Below are 20,424 nucleotides of genomic sequence, written 5' to 3'. Positions count from 1 at the left end.
CGAGGGGGTGGCGGCGGCCGACCCCTCCCGGGCCGACTGCGGTCCTGGCTCCAGACCTGTTGCCTGAACGTCCTCAGCCCGCATCCCCTCCTGGCCGTTCCGCTTCCCTTTGCAGATGTCACCTGCCCTCTGCGAGTCTCCCCGTCTTACAGTGAGACCCGTTTCTTAGCTCTCATCGCGCACCTGCTAGTAAATGCTCAGGATCGAGGGCTCTGCGCGGTTCCCTGCCTCCCCTGCCGCTCGTGCTGAAGTTACAAACGGGTGCTAGACGCTGTGCTTTTTATTCTGATTGAATCTCCGGGCATGAGAAGGAAACAACTCTATGCATATTTCTATTTTAGGAAGCCAGTGATTAGAGTAGCAGCCTTTGAATAACTATTGACAAAATGGCCCAAGGGTGATTGAAGTTTCTATTTTAGCTAAGTCGTGATTTTCCTTCTATTTTAGCGATGCCGTTTTTCATTTGCGGTTTATTTTCCTAGATAAAACACCAACCCCAGAAAGCATCCCAAGTTGGGTCTTTGTTTTTTTTTTTTTTTAAGGGAAAAAAATCTAGGCTAATTTGTTGTTATCATCTGCTGCTTATCTTTGAAATGAAGAGACTGAAATTTCATAGAATTTTCTTTATTTTATTCTGTTTATTACATTGGTTGGGGTGACATTGGTCAACATGAACACATAGGTTTCAGGTGTGGGTTTCTATGTGTACAAGATCTGTATATTGCACTGTATGCCCGCCACCCAAAGTCAAGTCTTCTCCTGTCACCATCATAGAATTTTCGAGTTGGAATATTTAGTACAATTTCTTCATTTTTTAGTTGAAGATACTGAGGCCATGGGGGTGTCAAAGGACCTACCCACGGTGACAGCTGAATTGTAGGTAAAATCATAACTAAACCCCAGGTCTTCGATCCCCCTGCTTGTGTGATTCAAGCCTTGTAACTGCCTAGGAATACTTTTGAAGTTGAGGGCTATTTTACAATGATGGTAATTGGGTATGAACATGGCAGTTACCGTCCCCAGCAAAGACATATTTTTCAAACACGTCTACAATGAAAGCTGTATGTAATTATTTTCAGAGCTATGCCAGGTTGTGTCATTGAGTGTCCTTTAGTGGAGTATTAACTGTTATCATTGTATCATATAATGTATGGCTACATTTCTCCCACTGCCTTAGATCAAATATTTGTAAGGTGAATTCTGTTTTCTGATATGATAGATAAGAAGAGTGACTATTATTAGAAGTGTATAGGCAGGCCAGGTAGGAGTCACAGAAAGTATCTGGGAAGTTATAAAAGACTACATGGCCCTAGCTGGTTTGGCTCAGTGGATAGAGAGTTGCCTGGCTACTGAAGGGTCCTGGGTTCGATTCTAGTCAAGGGCAAGTACCCAGGTTGCAGGCTCGATCCCCTGTCAGGAGCGTGCAGGAGGCAGCTGATCAATCAAAGATTCTTTCTCATTGATATTTCTCTCTCTCTCTCCCTCCCTTCCTCGCTGAAATAAATAAATACACACACACACACACACACACACACTTAAAAAAAGACTATGGAAAGATGTTGATATTGGTATTGAAAGATATTGATGATTAAATTGAAAATTAGCACCAGAGTAGGATAATGGATAAAGAATGGAAGGGATTCAAGAAGTTTCCAGATGACTTGCACTTAATCAAATATTTTTATATTTCGAAAAACGGATCCTATGTAGGAACCTATAGAAACTTGCCTTCCTATAAATCTCTTAACGTGCTTTTTTTAATGGTGGTATAAATAATCTAATTTTTTTTGAGTGCTGTAAAATCAGAAAAATTAATTCATAAATAGAAATATCAAATCCTGACATAAAGCATAAAGAAGTATTTGGTGATTTATAGCAGCTTTTTACATTTTCCCTTCATATTCTGTTGCTTGGAGGGTGTATGGTTAGACATGAGGCTTATGACTGACAGGTAAGTAAAGTTAAATTTTGTGGAAAAGATGCACAATCACACATAGATTTTGGGGTTTGTATTTCCATCCAGAAGAGATTATTAATCCTGGTAGCAGAGATGGTTCTAGACCAAGGAGAATAAAGGAACCTTGGAGCCAATCCTCATAAGTGAGATCACTGATTATGAAAGATATACCCCTCTGAATATACATGGTATATAAAAGAGCAGTTAAACATTGGAAACATAATAACTCGCAAGCTTTTAATTATCTTCGAGGCTGGCCACCGTCACATTAAGGACAGATCATTGCCTGGGGTCTTTTGCCGAGTTAGCCACATCTTTCTACTTAAAGTTCAAATTGGTTAGTAATGTCTTGTAGAAAGCATGGCTTACCAAAACCAGGTTGGAAGAAATACTTGAATTTTATCCTTTGCCAGCCCATTTGCACGGGAAAAGAAATGAGGCAATTTACTAAAATTCAGCATTTAAACTGAAATTTATTAATCCAAGGTTGTTTGTTTTTTTTGTCATCCAAAATAATTTCTAGATTCAGAAGTTAACAAATATTTATCCATTTAATCATAATAAAACTTTGTAAATCTGTCATTGCCTTTGCCCATTAGAGGCAAAAGGCATTTCTTGGTTGCACTTTATTTTGGGTCTCTCTCTCTCTCTCTCTCTCTCTCTCTCTCTCTCGGAGTCCCGTACACCCTCTCAGGAAGCTTCTTTTCCTGAGAATCTGTATTTCTGAAAATACAGAAATATCCTTGTTAGGTAGACTGACATCTTGCTGGCCCTCACTAGGAAGCTTTCATAGAGGGAGAAAGTCCACTGTTTTCACACAGTTAAGTTGCCGAACTAAGATTGCAGTTAAATTCTTTTCTACAGATCATAGTATCCCATTATGTGCCTATTATAAGATTATTCCGGATTCACATAAGAAAGAACGCTCTTGTATGGGCGAAGGCATTCCCCTCAGCCCACGGTTTATTAATATTGGGGTAGTGGTCAGAGGGGAAACCACTGCCACTGTTTTGTGGTGTATTAGGTCACAGAGCGCAGAGGAAGCGTTTAGCAGCTCCAGAGAAAGGACCTCGCGGAAGTCGGTGAAGCCAGTGGGACCCAGCTGCTGATTAAACAGCAGCTCTCGTTTTAGATTAAACAAACGGACTTGTGTCTTGAGCAAGATTTCTGAAGTAAAGGTAGTGCTTTCTACAGTTTGAATTTTTGTGTTTATTATAACAGCTTCTGAGAAAAAGTATTTTCAGTAAGCTTTCCATGCACATTATTTCAGCACTTATGGCTGTAAGGCTTGAGATTCAGGTTGGGAATGCTCTAATTGCTTTCAGTTGGTGATATTTTTGAGTTAACTAAATAGGCTCATTTGCCCAGTAATAGGAAGTCTGTCCAACAATTTTGTAGCTGATTAGCATTGTAGTTATCAAATCCCTACAGTTTTGCTGATATCAATGTGCTGACTGTTTATGCAGCTCTTGAAATGTAGAGTCCTTGGGCCCTCTGTGTCCCCTGTGGGCTGTGTCACTTAGATAACAGCTGTACATACAATAAAAAAGACTTTGTAGTGTGAGTAAGGGATGGCCAGGGTTTTGAAACAGTTAAACGAGTGCTCGGAAAAGTTCTTGTAGGTGGACATAGAAGAACTTTTTCAGTCTCGTTGACAGTAAAAGTCATGAGCCAGTCATAGGAAGAGCAGGCATGGTAGATGAAACTTGGACTTTGGAGTTGGTCTGGCGTTGGCCTTCCTGTGCCACTTCAATAGCTTTAAGACCTTGGGCCAGTTACTTGACCTCTCCCAAGCTTCTTAGATCTCAATCATTAAAACAAGATGATGATAATATTTACCTACAGGGCTGTTGGGCAGGTGAGGTAGAGGTGGTGTGACACATCTGCTACATGTTGAGCACTCAACAACATAGTCTTCGTCACTGCTTCTGATTGGCAAATTTAGGGGGTGATCATAGAATTGACTAATGGTGAGTGTATGGCTTCAGAGAGGGAACTCAGTGAAATGCCTAGAACTTGCTGGATTTAAAAAATCTTTGTTACTCAGAATAATTTGTTCTATGATGGGTGGAGAAGGAACCCTTTAAATCTAGCTTAAGTATGCAATATAGGCTGGTGGTGTTCTTGAAATTTATAATGTTGGGGAATTACGCTAGAAATTTAAAAGATGATATGGATTACTCCACTTTTGTGCAATAAACTTGGTCTTGAACATCAAGATGCCTAAAGCTCTTGCATGTGCACAGTTGCTGGTTTTAATTTAAAGGAACAGAGAGCAATCTCAGTTTAGTCCCAAATAAAATTGTATACTTGCATAAAGCATCCCTGAAGGCAGCCAGTCAACCTGGACCCACAGGGCCGAGGCTCCCTTAGAAAATGTCATTTGGAGAGATGACTATGACCATCTTTTCTTCTCTTTTAAAAACATGTATTTTTGCAGCCTCCTAGCTGCACGCTACTCTTTTAAAAATGTGTATTTATTACTTGACATGAGGAAAAGAATATTTTAGAAAGAAGCTGGACAGATATTCCTGGTATAAAATAGACGGCTACATCTAGGGCTGTTTTTAGATTCTAATCTCAACCTTTCTGTGAATCTTCATACGAAGACACTGTTGAAAGAGAAAGCTGAGGAAATAGGCTAAAACTGGTGTGTCAGAGCAAACTGTTGAAGTATTTTTAAATTGTAGCAAGTGACTAATTTGGAACCATGCCTTGGCATTACAGTTATTTGCCACAAAGAACAGGCGTATCAGAAAAATAACCTCACCATTTCAAAAAGTGTTTTGTTTTTTTAACAAAGGTTAGCACAGTGCAGAAACTCCACATTTCATTTGACCTCGTTGTGACTCAAGTGGGGAAAATGAGAACTATTGACACGAAATGCCTCAGGTACCTGAGAGCTCTTTGCAGCCTCAATTTCCCTACTAAGACCTTTTTAATTTTTTTCCCCCCAGTCCTTAGCGATCCCTAACCCTAACCCTAGAGTGTTTATTTGTGGGACAGGATGTTCATGGGGTGCAAGATGAAAACACTGGAACTTAGCTCTATATCTTCACCTTTTTAATATTTTGGTTTATGTGATTTTTTTAAGGTATAGAATATATTGGTACACTAATACATTTTTATGGTTTGTAAATAAATAAATTTACATGAAATGGAAGGAACGTAAAGAAAATTTACTGATGGGTGAGCTGTGTGATCAAAAAGGTTTGGATTCAATGTACAGTCTACAGTTTTCATTTAGCAAATAGCCCTTTTAAGTTCTGCCTCTTCATCCAGATTGCCAGGACTCTCTCTCTTTTTTTTTTAAAATATATTTTATTGATTTTTTACAGAGAGAAAGGGAGAGAGATAGAGAGTTAGAAATATCGATGAGAGAGAAACATCCATCAGCTGCCTCCCGCACATCTCCTACTGGGGATGTGCCTGCAACCCAGGTACATGCCCTTGACCGGAATCGAACCTGGGACCCTTCAGTCCGCAGTCCGATGCTCCATCCACTGAGCCAAACCGGTTTTGGCCAGGACTCTCTCTTACATCCTTAGTATTTCTAGTGTTTGCATGCTATCTCACGGTTTGTAGATGATCAATAAAAGTTTGTGGGTGAGGATGATCAAGATACTGGAGAACAGGGTTCATCACACCAGGGGCTGCGCGCGCGTGTGAGTGTGTGTGTGTGTGTGTGTTAAAAGGAGAGTATAAGCTTAGAGCAGCGGTTCTCAACCTATGGGTCGCGACCCCTTTGGAGGTCGAATGTCCCTTTCACAGGGGTCACCTAAGACCATCGGAAAACACATATATAATTACATATTGTTTTTGTGATTAATCACTATGCTTTAATTATGCTCACTTTGTAACAATGAAAATACATCCTGCATATCAGACATTTACATGACGATTCATAACAGTAGCAACATTACAGTTATGAAGTAGCGAAAATAATGTAATGGTTGGGGTCACCACAACAGGAGGAGCTGTATTAAAGCGTCGCGGCATTAGGAAGGTTGAGAACCACTGGCTTGGAGCCTCTAATTTTTCTGTGAACCTTCCTTTTTATCCAGCCACAGTTCATCGCCTGGAATGAAGCCATTTATAATTGTTTTATTTTTTAATAATAAACTTTTTCTTTTAGAACAATTTTAGATTTACAGAAAAGTTGCAAAGGTAGTACAAAGAGTTCCTGTACATCCTTTACCCAGATTTCCCTATTGTTAACATGGTACAGTAGCGTAGTACATTTGTCTCAAGTAGGAGCCATTACTGATAATTATTATTAACTGGAGTCCATCCTTTATTCCGATTTCTTTAGTGTTTCCCTGAGTCCTGTTTCTGTTCTAGGACACCACATTACATTTAGTTGTGTCCCCTTAGGCTCCAGTAACCTGTTCTTTGTTTTGTTTTGTTTTGCTTTTTAATCCTCACCCAAAGTTATTCCCCCCCACCGCCCATTGATTTTTTAGAGAGGGTGGAAGAGGTGGGGGAAAGAGAAACAGAAACATTCATTGGTTGCCTCCCACACGTGCCCTGACTGGGGCCAGGGATGGAACTTGCAACCCAGGCCGTGCCCTTGACCAGGAATTGAACCTTCGACCCTTTGATGTGCAGGCCCACACTCTAATCGCTGAGCACCACCGACCAGGGGCTGCTCTTTGTTTTGATGCTCCTGACAGTCTTGAGAAGTACTGGTCAGGTGTTTTGTAGAATACCCCTCTGCTCTCATGGTTTGATGTTTTCCTCCTGATTAGATGGGGCTTTAGGTTCCTGGAGGAACACCACAGAGATAAAGTACCGTTCTCATCACACCACATAATGGTTACATGATTTCAATATGACTGCCATTGGACATTTTATCTGAACTTTTACCCACTGAATCTCCAGACCCTCTCAAATCACTCTACAACTAAACTCTTAAGCCTAAGAGGTTGGTTTTCTTCCCTTGATCACCTGGCTGAGGTGCTGTTTGTCAGCCTTCCCCACATAAAGTTACTGCTCCTCCCTTCTCCACACTGTGTGATGTTATACCCCTAATCTCTCAGGATGTGAGGGACGCCTCGTAGGCTTAAGTGTAGAGTGGTTTTAGGGGTCTATCGACTTTGGAAATTGTTGAAAGGGATTGTGGCACCTCCTGTAGTTGGTGAAAGTGAAGATCAAATGTCTGATGGCAAGTCTCTTGCAGAGCATGGTGGTACACCTGTTTTGATCTTTACGGAGCTTTTCTCTTTTTTTATTATGGAAAATTTCAAACATACACAAAAGTTGAGGAAGTAATATAATGAACTCTCATGTACCCATCACCCAGCATCAACAGTTTTTAATTTACGGTCAATCTTGTTCACATGTACCCTTCTCACTGGCTCCAACCCCATTGTTTTGGTGTAAATCCCAGCTAGGGTATCAGTTCAGCTGAAAATGTTTCAGGAAAAAGTAAAGATGTTTTTTATAAAACAGGGTCACTTCAACAAGATCACCTGGGGATCCCAGCTGGCATGGCTCAGTGGTTGAGAAGGGGACCTATGAACCAGGAGGAGGTCACTGCTCAATTCCCGGTCAGGGCTCATGCCTGGGTTGTGGGCTCGATCCCCAGTGCGGGGCCTGCAGGAAGCAGCCAATCAATGATTCTCTCTCATCATTGATGTTTTTCTCTTCCTCTTCCTCTTCCTTCCTCTCTTAAAAATAAACCAAAACCAAAAGAAAAAAAGATCACCTGGGAATTTGTAGGAGTGCAGGTGTTTGAGCCCCAAACAGACCAACTGAATCAGAATTCTGGAGGTTGGTCTGGAAATCTGTATTTATAATACTTTTCTGGGATTTCTCTACCCCCAAACAAAATATTTTATTTTCTACTAGCAACAAAATCAGTTATTTAATAGAAATCTGTTGGCTTGTATAACCAGTGAGACTTAAGGAAGGAAGAACAATTTTAAATTTAAAACATTTAAATTAATGTCAGTTCCTGAAATGTGAAGAGGTTGCTACTCCTGACCACTGTGCCGGAATACAGTGCTGAAGACTCTTCCTGGGAGAAGTGCCTGTTCTGTAACCACAGAAGAATTTAAACACTCCAGGGCAGAACACCCTTACAGCTCTACATACCTTCGATTTTTTTTTTTTTTTAACTTCAGCCCCTTCTTTGGAAGTCAGTATAACTAGTAACCTCTTTACGTTTTATAAATATCGTGTATAAATAATCAGTAAAAACTGTGAACCAGTACCTGATAGATGCCGGCCCTGGGAGCTGAGAACCTGTGGTGTAGACGTGCCAGCCGATGCCCGGTTCTGCCCTGCACCCCCACTGGCCAGGACCCTAAGCTAGAGCCAGTGTAACTCGGCGATATTCCTGTCCCCCGGGTCACAGATGCGCACGCTATCCCAGGCGGGCCTCGGTTCCTGACCTATATAGCAGCTGCTGGTGTTATTTCTTTTCAGCACAATATCATGTTAATATCTTGGTTTTTAAAAAGTTTATTTTTTCAAGCTATTGATCTTGGAATAACCTAGGATTTGTAGCGTATTTCATATTTTCCAACAGGTACTTTTTTTAAAAGCTAGTTGATATGTGTTGATACACAGGATGGAGCAAAACAGTTGTGAGTATGGGAAACATAGCGATTATTCTTGTATTATTATTGATTAATTATTGTATTATTTTCCAAAACTACATTTTATTTTTATGTTTTAAAATATTTTATTGGTTTTTTACAGAGAGGAAGGGAGAGGGATAGAGAGTTAGAAACTTCGTTCAGCTGCCTCCTGCACACCCTCTACTGAGGATGTGCCCGCAACCAAGGTACATGCCCTTGACCAGAATCGAACCTGGGACCCTTCAGTCCGCAGGCCGATGCTCTATCCACTGAGCCAAACCGGTTAGGGCGTGTACATTTTACATTGATGTACAATCCTCACCCAAAGTTATTCCCCCCCACCGCCCATTGATTTTTTAGAGAGGGTGGAAGAGGTGGGGGAAAGAGAAACAGAAACATTCATTGGTTGCCTCCCACACGTGCCCTGACTGGGGCCAGGGATGGAACTTGCAACCCAGGCCGTGCCCTTGACCAGGAATTGAACCTTCGACCCTTTGATGTGCAGGCCCACACTCTAATCGCTGAGCACCACCGACCAGGGGCTGCTCTTTGTTTTGATGCTCCTGACAGTCTTGAGAAGTACTGGTCAGGTGTTTTGTAGAATACCCCTCTGCTCTCATGGTTTGATGTTTTCCTCCTGATTAGATGGGGCTTTAGGTTCCTGGAGGAACACCACAGGGATCGGGCCTAAACCGGCAGTCAGACATCCCCCGAGGGGTCCCAGATTGGAAGAGGGTGCAGGCTGGGCTGAGGAGATCCCCCCCGCCCAGTACACGAATTTTGTGCATCGAGCCTCTAGTATTCTTGTGATTAGCTAAAAAAAGTAAACTACCCCAGAAACTGCTGTATTATAATGGGTTTGATTAAGAACATCATAGGTTCATAGACCAGTACAGATAATTCAGGACTTTCTTATTTTTTGCAACACATATGCCTTGAATAGGAGAAAAGAAATTAGTTCAAGCATCTATGATAGTGAACTTTGAGAGAGAAGTTGCTCTTATTCCAAAGTGAAACCACTATAATTTAATTTTTAAAAGCTCTTTTTTTTCTCATGTGTTCTCCATGTTCATAGTCCATCCCAAACACCTCTTACATCCTTTTTTTGCTATCGTGAACTCAATTATATATTGAGTTTCATATATAATTGCAACTTTTAACTATAGGAAGTAAGTCTCTGAGATATTTTGGACTTAGAAGGTAGATGAGGGAGAATTTGTAGTCATTTTACACATTTCAAATATCTATTTTACCCAAATAGTAATTGTGAAATTTTGTAATTTCAGTTTTTTATTGCAAAATAGAAGTGTTATGGTCTGTTGGTTACCTCTCACATAGCCTCTAAATTTAAGTTTTATGTGTTTTTCACATTGCAGATTCTTCCTCAGAACCTCAATAAATTCAACTTGTGTTCCTTTCAGAAGGAAAAATAATCCTCTTCCTGGTTTTCCCTGGCAGGGTGCCTCTCTAGAATGGTTCTTTATGTCAGTAGCAACTGTTACTTTCCAAGGACCCAGCCTGCAGTTATAGGCAGAGCCCCACTTGACTCTGACTTCAGACTGTTATTAAAATGCAGCACCCGCACACTGATTGCTAGTGAGACACTGAGAAATAACAAACTTACCAAAATAGTCCCCTGGGAACACTCTCCCAGAGGCCTGATGGAGTTCAGAAATGTGTAATCTAATTTCTTCTTTAGGAAAAAATTAACTTTTAACAAAAGATCATTATAACCAATATTAACCATATAGGCACTGGGTAGAATCATAACATTTTGAAATTATATATCCTTATAGCTAGAACTTGGAGCTGACATGCAAGTTTACAGGTGCAGGAACCAAGGCTCAGAGAAGTTAAGGAGCAGATCCAGTCCCATACTATACTGCCAGTCAGTGGCAGACTAATTGTGGAATGAGGGGTCCTACTGCCCAGTCCACCCTGCTCACCAAGTCACTGCCTTGCACTGTCGAGAACTCTCTTATTAGCGAGATGCACACACACAGACTCATTCCAGTCATTTCTCCTCTGGGTATTTCTATGTACTGTCTGGAAGTACTGGGATGAAATTTAAACACAGTTGTCGTATAGTCAATTCTTGAAGTACTGAAAAGAATTACTTAGTGAAGATTAAGAAACTAAAGTGCCAGCGTCCATGATTAGGCTCAAAAAGACCAGGTTCATTTTTTACTTTTTTAAATTTGTATGAATAATTTAGTTTCCACCTGTGAGACGAAGTTGTACTGTTTAATTAAAGGTGTTAAAATATTTCTAATTTTTTAAACATGTAATGATAAACGTGTAAAATATTCACTTATAAACATGTTATTTCTTTGAAGAACATCTGTTAGTTGAGTTGGATTTCTTGGAATGAGCTTCTTCTCTCCCTTTGTTCTCTTCATTCTACAATGTGAGAGCCTTTATTTTTTCTATTACATTTTATTTTCAGGAATCCCCTCCCACATGCCCACACACTTTAAAATAGAATCTTTTCATGGATATAATATCTCCTCTTATTGCTGAGGATATTAAGTATAGTTGTTGGTTTTAGTTTTGTTTTTTTTTAAACACCTGCACTCTGCTTCCTTCAAGTACCTTTTTGTCTGTTTGGGTTGGTCACTGTCTTTTAACTTTTAAAGGAGGGTTATTTCAAGTGTGAGGTGATCCTCGGAAATCGGTTCATGTTGGAGTGAGGGACACGTTAGAGTGGGAGTTGTCCTTTCACCCCACACTCCATGTCACATCTGCCACCACGTCCTGGGCACAGCCTCTCACCCTCCGCATCATGGAGTGTAGGAGCCATGTGATCTTGGAGCGTCCTCACCTCTCCATTGCTCAGTGTCTTCATTTTTAATGGGGCTGATACTAGAGCCTACCCAAAGGGCAGTGTGGGATTGGGTGAGTTTAGAGGAGTGCCTGCACATAGAAGCACCGTTAAGGTATTAACCACGTTGGTTTTTTAAAAGTTAATGGGCATTTTAATTTTTTTAAAATTGATTTTTAGATAGAGAGGAAGGGAGAGGGGTAGAGAGATAGAAACATCAGTGAGAGAGAAACATCATCAATCAGCTGCCTCCTGCATGCCCCCTACTGAGGATCAAGCCCACAACCTGAACATGTGCCCTGACTGGGAATCGAACTGGTAACCTCTTGGTTCCTGGGCTGGCGCTCAGCCACTGAACCATACTCACCGGGCTTAACTATTTTTATAACCACCTGGGCCAAACCACCAGCATTTCTTGCATGAATTGTTGTCATAGCAGAAATGTGCTTTCTGATCACTCCATATAAAATAACAACCCCCATCTGCTACTTTATTTTTCCACGTGTTATCTCCATCTGAGGTACCACGTACTCCTTACTGTCTGTTTCCCCGCACAAGCAGGTGAGCTGTTTTCCACTCCAGGTTCCCGGAGCCTGCGACAGTGCCTGCTTTATAGAAGGTGCTTAGGGAACATTTGAGGAAGGAATGTTTTTGGGGGGACTTGTTGACTGGTGGGCTTCGCATTAGGGCGATGGAGCAACCACTTCAATAAGAGACCCCCTGTCCCCGTGGCTCTTTATTGCTGGAAGGTCTTTTATCTTGGGCTGGACACCTCAGTGTGTGGAAGCACCTAAGTTATATCGGATTAACCTCTCCTTGGTCTGTTTTTCTGTATAATGTGAAGGCACGTCAGGGAAGCACTCTCAGGACACCCTAGTTAAACCTCATCTTTGTGTGCCCCGGAGCCTTGTCAGGGCCGTGTGGTAAGCAGTTTCTGGCTGAGTTATGAAGATAGTACTTAAAAAAGAAAACTTTGTTACGGAGGTCTTTGAACATACACAAAAGTAGACAGAAGAGTAAAATGAATTCTCTTTACCCACCTCCCAGTCCCAGCCAGGCCTCTGGCCAGTCCAGCTACATCCATACCTTCCTCTCTGAAGAGAGAACTTTTAAAAGACACATTGCTTACGACTTTGTTTCAGTTACATTAACAAGAATTCAATTTAAGCCTTAGGAAGCTACACAGCTTTTGAGACTATAGGCTCTAGCAAGGTGTTGTAGGAAATTAGAAAAAAGAAAAAAGTAGACGTGTTTTTCTAGGGTTTTTAGGGTCTGCCCTACCTGGAAGTAAGGTGCATGCATTTAGGTCATCTCCTAGCCTTGGCCTGTTGTGCAGAAATTGTATTGGCTGAAGTTTGTGTTGTGACTCCAACTTTCCATTGATTCGCCTGCACGTTTGTACACATTTCCATGGGAAGTTGAGTGAAGAGACAGAATGTCCTTTCTCCGAGGCAGTAGTGGTCAGTGCAGTGGCCCGTGTTGGGGAGGAGCCCTGGGAAACGGGCCCTGAGATCCTGCTTCTGGGGCCGGCTGCTGCCTGTTCTGACCTGGCTTCCGGGACTGCAGGAAGGCCTGATTCAGAGTTGCCACAAGCCTCTGAGCACGGCGCATGACTGCACAGGCAACCATGCCATCAGCTTAATGAAGAGTCTAGTCCAGTGATGGCGAACCTATGACACGCGTGTCAGAGGTGACACGTGAACTCATTTTTTGGGTTGATTTTTCTTTGTTAAGTGGCATTTAAATATATAAAATAAATATCAAAAATATAAGTCTTTGTTTTACTATGGTTGCAAATATCAAAAAATTTCTATATGTGACACGGCACCAGAGTTAAGTTAGGGTTTTTCAAAATGCTGACACTCAGAGCTCAAAAGATTTGTCATCACTGGTCTAGTTGATAGAATACCACCCCTGCCATCGTTTCCCAGGTGTGGGGCACGGGTCCCACAGAAGCCTCCTAAGCCCGACACCCTTTTGGCCAAGCTGTGCCTCCTTAGGGGAGCACTCACCCTAGTTAGTGTCTTTAAAATTGGAGTGAAATGAACCTTTGATAAATTTTAGTGGAATAGGCTGAGTGAAACAACAAATTTAGAGTCATGTCTTAGAAAGCATCTACTTGGATTCCTTTTTTTACCAAAAAAAAAAAAGGAGTGGCAGCCCAGGGACAGTGAGCCCCGTCTCCACAGCCCAACACGCCCTGGGGTGCCAGGGAGGAGAGGGCACCTTTGGGCTTTTGCTTTGCCGGCGCCAAGTGAGTCTAGTACAGCTTCCGGTGAGAGGAGACGTCACGGAGAACATGGTGTGTGTGAATGAATACTCGCGATCAGGGGAGAACATAAGTTGGGGGAAATCCACTTTCTAAGAAAACTTATTGTTTAAAGAAAACAACTTAATAGTTACACTGCTTTATATGAATTGCAAAATGGGTAAATTAAGAATGTTTTTGGAAGTTCTCTGAGACCTGGGAATAAGTGATGAACTTAATGGTGGGGAGGGACAGGACCACCCAGTACAGTATGCATTAGGGGTGGTTAGTAGTGGGAGGAAAATCTTTGCCAAATAAGAGCATCAAATTATCAAAGGACTGCTGCTGTCACAATGTTGTTTGACCCTTAAAACCTAAGTTCATTCTGTTAACCAGGAGATTAGTCATGAATTTCTTTCTCCGCCTCTCCCTCCTTGCTTATCTTCGCTCCTTTGCTGGTGCTCCTTAGTTGGTGTCTCTCGCTTTTTTCTCACTTTCTCCCCCCTCCCCCTACTTCTGACTGAATGCCAGGCTCTGTGCTGGGCCCTGAGAGTCGCTGGTGGAGTACACAGGCCTGGTCCCCAACCCTGTTTAGCTTGCAGCCTCGTGGGGAAGACGTGGACATTTGGAATGCTAGTGTGAGGGGAAATACAGGGTGCATTGGGGGTCCAAAGGTAGGGACTGGGACCTGTGGGGCCAGTTTCCAAGTTGAGATCTGAATGGTGAAGATGAATTGGGGGAAGGGTGTGTCAGTGGGGAGCTTCCTGGTGGGAGAGTGTAAATACCTGTGACGAAACAGGGAGTACATACTTGGTCTTTGTACCCTTTCCTGGACCAGAGCTCCCGGAACATGGGATTTCCTGGTGATGGGGTGATGGGAGCATCTCTTGGTATTAACAAGCCCCGCTCAGTCACACATGAATTTATGCTAATGAAGTGACTTATGGTGGGCCCCCATTAGCTTCTTGATGGGCTGGCTGCCAGAGGAGCCAAGCACGTGATTAGAGGGTTTGTCCTTTCAGCCCCACCCTTTGTGACTTGAAGCACTGGGTAACCACACGGTAAGTATGAGGACATTTCTCTTTATAAAAGTCTATCAGTTTGTAACTGAAGAAGGAATGACAACATGAGAGGATCAGCATTTTGCAGTCTCTAATGGATCGAGCATTGATTATCATTGCTTTTTATCAGAGGATGTTTACGTTTTTTATTTAACCCCAGGATTGTTTCACAGGTAGTTAATTACATGTATGTTCACATTCTGATGGAAGCTCTAGGCAGGGATTTATAATGGTTGAATTAATAATCAGGTAGTACTCCTGACTTACTCTGAGTCATTACTGAGAAATTGCATGCTCCTAATTACCTGTCTATAAAACAGATAATAGGTACCCACCTCTTAGAGTTCCTCACGGTTTCTGCTTATTAAATCAAATGGTAGATAACTATTAAAATGGTTTGAAACTGTGAACTATCACTCACAGAATGTGTTTTAGAGATGCCAAGGATGTTTTAATTGGTGTCTGAGGGAAGCATGCTAAGCACCCAGACCTCCAGTTACCCTCATTCCTGTTTGCAGTGGGTAAAGCTGCCTCAGTGTCTGGAGACACTCCTGGTGTTACTGATGTTTTTCTTCACTGGACGTGGGTTTGATGTATGCATTCTGGTTGGCGGAGACGGGAATGTTCAAGGAAACCCGTCTTGCTTCATGGTTTCCTAACAGTTGTAATCCAGCCTCCCAGGGGCTGGTTTGCAGTTTGCCCGCAGGGGTGTGGGGACTTCAGCTGCAGTTCCTCGGGCTGGAATTTCCTTCCTCTGTGGCCTATGCAGGCCCATCTCGCCTTCCAGCCTGTGCTAGGTTGGTTCTAGTTCTTCAACTTACGGAAGTTTTTCCTTCACTGGTATATAGAGGTTTTTTAAAGCACAGTGCTTTGGATGAACCAAGAGAAAAACACAGTATATAAAATAGTTTTAAAAGTGATAAAACTGTAAAAATTCCTACTGGAGGCTACCTAGTAGGTTCCTTTTCAGGCAGTAATTTGTGGAGTGCTTTCGGCGGGACTGAGGAAATCTGCGTGCGGGAGCAGCTGCCTCTGTGGTGTCCTCACCAGACAAGCATGTAGGTGGACCCAGCAAGTGCGTGAGGGGAGGGCCAAGCTCGACACAACGGGTTGTGTAACACGTGGACGACTTCTCCTGCCGACCAAATGGCCCACAGGAGAGGTTTTCTGAATCAGATAACTGAGCTGCCTTCAGGCAGTTCTGATCCAACCTGACAATAAATAGACAGTGTGTGCTGAGAAAAAAAATACGGATGGCAAGAGAGGAAAAAATGACTTAATATTTGTTATGTGGAGCTTGGAGGAGAGCCCCAGAAGTGTGTACTGTCTTAATTAACAGTGATAGACTTCGGTTCAAAGTACTTAGGTTAGGCTGTTTTTAAGTGTTAAAAGTTAACCTCGAGAGGCAAAACAGTGTGGGGTCCTGGGAGCATGGGGTTTATACTCAGTACCACATTCCCACTGTGTCCTCGGGCATATCAGTGTCTCACCTGTGATGTGGAGCTGGTCGAATCCCTCAGCGGTGTAGTAACGATCGGATGAAATCATACTGTAGTTTATCAAATCTCAGATACAATTGATTACGACACACCCTTACTTCTGTGCCATTAAAAAAGAGGAAACTCTGCCAATGAAAACCAACTTTTCGAGTATAAGATACACCTGAACATTCAGGAATGTTAAAATGCAGTGGACAAACTGCATTTTAAAAATAAAAGACAATACAGTGGCTATGAGAGTGCTTTGCTGTAAGGAGCCTCAGGAGTCATATTTACTTTTTACTGCATGAGCCAAGGGAGGAAAACAAAGTTATAAGAATGAGAACCAGTGGGACACACAAACCGAGCTGAATGAGAGAACAGGTAGCTGAGCGGAGGAGAAGGCAGTGATCTTTCTGGGTTGTCTTCATTCTTAGAAAGTTGGCTGTCGTGCCTCACTTAGTTGAGAAATATGCCGTGTCTGTAGCTAAGGGATTCTTCCTCTCTCTGGAAGCTGACTTCCTCCAGATTGGCCTTTGAGAGGAGTCAGCAAGCCAGCAATGTGGGTTCAGTGAATGTATAGACTTTCCTGTTTTACATATTGTTGGTTCAGAACTTGCAGATTCTTAACCTCGGTTTACTGTATTAGTTGTAAATGCAGAGGCTGAGCCCCACTTGTAACAATGTGGTTTCGGCGTTGCTTTCACAAGCAGACTTTTGTGTTGAGAAGGAACTTGGTCCTGTTTGCAGCTGGCTTTAGGCCTCTCCGCTCTTCACTGAAGTCGTTTATGCTCAGGAATGTGTCTTGCTCACGTAGGCGTTTGGATTCGTTTTTCTTTGCTTCAGGTATTATGGTTTCGCTGCAGAAAAACGGCGGCATCGTTCATAACTTGTCTCCATGCCTTCCCCTTGGTGCATTTGAACACATACTTAGCTGCAGATGAGGATTTTAAGGAAAAATTTATTTCTGACCTTATTGTGGTAATCATTTCCCAATACATATGTATATATCAAATCACGTCATACGCCTTCAACTGACATCATGTTATATGTCAGTTATAAGCTCAATAAAACTGGGGGAAATGTTTATTTCTTAGTAAAACACCAGTAGGTGAGACTCAGCAGTTTGCTGTACTAAAGAAGATGCCAAAATAGCCCTAGTTGGATGAGATGTTTTCCAGGTAACTTTTTGTTGAAAGTGAGATGTAAAATCTTTATGCTCTAGACAGGGATTGCACACTTTCCTATAAAGGGTCAGATAGTCAAATATTTAGGCTTTGTGGCTCACATGCAGTGTCTATTGCATCTTGTTTTGTTTTATTTTGAAAACAGTTCTTTAAAGATGTAAAAATCACTCCCATCTGCCCCCTGCTCCTACCAGTGCCTTGCAGAAAGGGGCCATGGGCAGGCTCTGCTCTAGTGGACAAGCTCCTGGTTATGACCGAGGCTCCTTGGAGAAGTGGCTGCTAGCCCGGATAACTGTAGTGCCAGCACGTTAAGGAGACAGCGGTAACTTCCCAGGGGTAAAAACCAGCAGAAACCACCTGGGCCAAGTGATCAAGTTCACAGGCCCAGGAACAAGTCGTGCCAACATCTTGTGTCCTTGCTATGAGGTGACGAGGAGGGTCGTTCACCCTGTGCCAGTCTAGATTCTTCCGGCATATCTGTAACCTCAGTTCAATTACGAGGCAACCCACATGGAGGAACATCCTACACGGTAACTGACCAGTACCCTCCAAAAGTGTCAAAGTTATGAAACACAAAGCCTGAGAAACATCAGGGGTTGGAGAAGACTACGGGGCCATGATGATTAAATGCAGTGTTGGTAACCTGGATTGAATCTGGAAAAGTTAAAGGATATTAATGGGACACCCGGTAAAATCCAAATAAAGTCTGAAGTTCAGTTACTGGTGTTGTACCAATGTTACTGTCTTAGCTTTGATACATGCACCGTGGAAACATAAGATGTCAGTGGGAGCTGGGGAAGGGGCATGGGGACTTTGGATCATCTCTGGAACTTTTCTGTAAATCTAAGATGATTTCACAATAAGATTTTTAAACCCTAGCTTCTTATCTTGGGTTGGTTGTCATCTTTATCGTGAACATTTAAGCATTATTTTATTAACTCTTGGCCGCATTTATATTTGGTGGAAAATATATTGATTTGTTTATTAAAGTTGATTTTGGAATGTCTACGATGTTAATATTACTTATTTCTCTTTCCAGGGGAGTCACCTGCTGCTGAAGTTTCCTCATCTTTTGTGATCCTATCTGTGTGCAGTTTCATTATATTAATCGTGTTAATTGCAAATTGTGTATCCTGCTGTAAAGACCCAGAAATAGACTTTAAGGTGAGCACAGATGGTGGGAACATTCAAAATCATCCTCTGATACATTTATCAATAGGATGGCTAAATCTTACACTCCCTTGGGAGCAGGGGTGGGCAGACTTCTTCTGTAAGAACCAATACTAAATATATTCTGCCATTGTAAATAGTAAATACCATAGGCCATGCAGGGTCTTGTCACAGCTACTCAACTCTCAGCTCTGCCATCGTAGTGCTACATCAGCCATAGACAACACAGAAACAGATGTACCAATAAAACTATAAAAATGGGTACTTTGGATTTGGCTCACTAGCTGTAGTTTGCTTGCCCTGCCTTAGAGCATTATTGACGATTTTAAGTTTTGAATGGGAGGAATAGAATGTGATCACTCACTTGCTATAAGAGTGTGTATTTATTTGCTATAAGGCCTACAAGGAAGAGCAGGCTGGTTTTGATTTTTCCCAAAACTTTTGTATGCTGGTGAGTCTGATTGTTGAGGCCAAGGGATCCCCTAGGGCAGCCGTGGGCAAACTACGGCCTGCGTGCCGGATCTGGCCCATTTGAAATGAATAAAACTAAAAAAAAAAGACCGTACCCTTTTATGTAATGATGTTTACTTTGAATTTATATTAGTTCACACAAACACTCCATCCATGCTTTTGTTCCGGCCCTCCGGTCCAGTTTACGACCCCAGTGGCCCTCGAGTCAAAAAGTTTGCCCACCCCTGGTCTAGGGTGTTTCGTGTATGAGGAAAGCATCTTTGAGTTTACCTTGAACCCTACAGCTCCCTAAGTGGGGAGAAAGAAAAATGCTGTCAATTGTAAATACTGCCTTGTATAGCCTCAGGTGGGTAGAAGGTTTCTATTGATTTTTAGAGAGGGGAAAGAAGGAGAGATAGAAACATCAATGAGAGAGAGGAACATCATCGATTGGCTCCCTCCTGCCTCCTCCTGGGGATCAAGCCTGCAACCCGGGCGTGTGCCTTGACCTGGAATCGAATCATGATCTCTTGGTTCTTAAGTTGACGCTCAGCCCCTGAGCCACATCAGCCGGCCACCCTCTCTGAACCTTAGAATCATTTGCTGCCTAATGGTGTATCATGCTGTGGCAAAGTCTTGAGTAGCATTATTTCTAAGGTGGGAGTGATGGATAAAGTTATTTTCAATGGGAGAACCTTTAGGAATGTCCGGAAGGAGAGTTGACACAGCTCTTGTTTGAAGGTGTACCTCACTTATTCTGCTTCCCACTTCCCATTAGCAATGATGCCCTAATGCATATGACAACATATATGACATCTATGGAAGAATGCCCCCTCACATGCACGTGAGAACATAAATGCTCCATCAGAGGAATCTGCCCTTGCAGCTTTTAGTTTCTTCCTTATATGGAGGGCAGTGGGAGGTGGTAGAAAATGAAAAGGTGGTTCTGTGAGGAATGGAAGGCAGTCTTGTTCACTCTGTTACGTCCTGGTGGTGTAATACTCTTTCATTACCTGAGGGAATGAATGACCTTGATAATCTGCTGTATCTGTGTTAACATGGACACCAAGGCAGACCCAGCTCGCTGATGGGAAAAGGTAAGATAGTTTTCTGCTGAACGAAGTCACTTCAAAGGTTTCTGCAGCTCAATTGGGGCAGCCTCGGTTTTCAACTTGCCATCTTTAGAAACCCGGATGTTCTTAGAATGTCAGCTGCACTTGTGTGCTACAGTTTTATACTGTAATCTTGGTGTTCAGATCTCAGATTATTTTCTACCTCGATTAATTTTTTATTCTACTCTTTTCAGATAAATAGGACTTGCCTAAAAATACCTTTTCTGAGTCTTTTAACTTCTTTGTTTTGATTAAAATCACATTGTAACCAGAAGTGCATATACAATTTTAAAATAAATTGTTTTGATTCAATATGCAAAAAGATCTATGAAAGTGAATAATAAGAAAAAAGAATC

At 42.2% G+C, this 20,424-nt stretch overlaps 1 protein-coding gene across 2 annotated transcripts in view; it reads left to right on the top strand.

Moving 5' to 3' along the window:
* Positions 1-20,424, top strand: part of LMTK2 (lemur tyrosine kinase 2) — a 61,151-nt gene that overhangs the window by 2,581 nt on the left and 38,146 nt on the right. For both annotated transcript variants that reach the window (XM_015565109.1, XM_006765469.2), the window contains exon 2: positions 18,376-18,500. In XM_015565109.1, the coding sequence (XP_015420595.1) occupies positions 18,376-18,500 (125 nt within the window). The remainder of the gene's footprint in view (positions 1-18,375; positions 18,501-20,424) is intronic.

This window comes from Myotis davidii, unplaced genomic scaffold (genome assembly GCF_000327345.1).
Source record: "Myotis davidii unplaced genomic scaffold, ASM32734v1 scaffold399, whole genome shotgun sequence".
Lineage (NCBI taxonomy): Eukaryota > Metazoa > Chordata > Mammalia > Chiroptera > Vespertilionidae > Myotis > Myotis davidii.
This window is presented reverse-complemented; position numbering and strand designations above follow the sequence as displayed.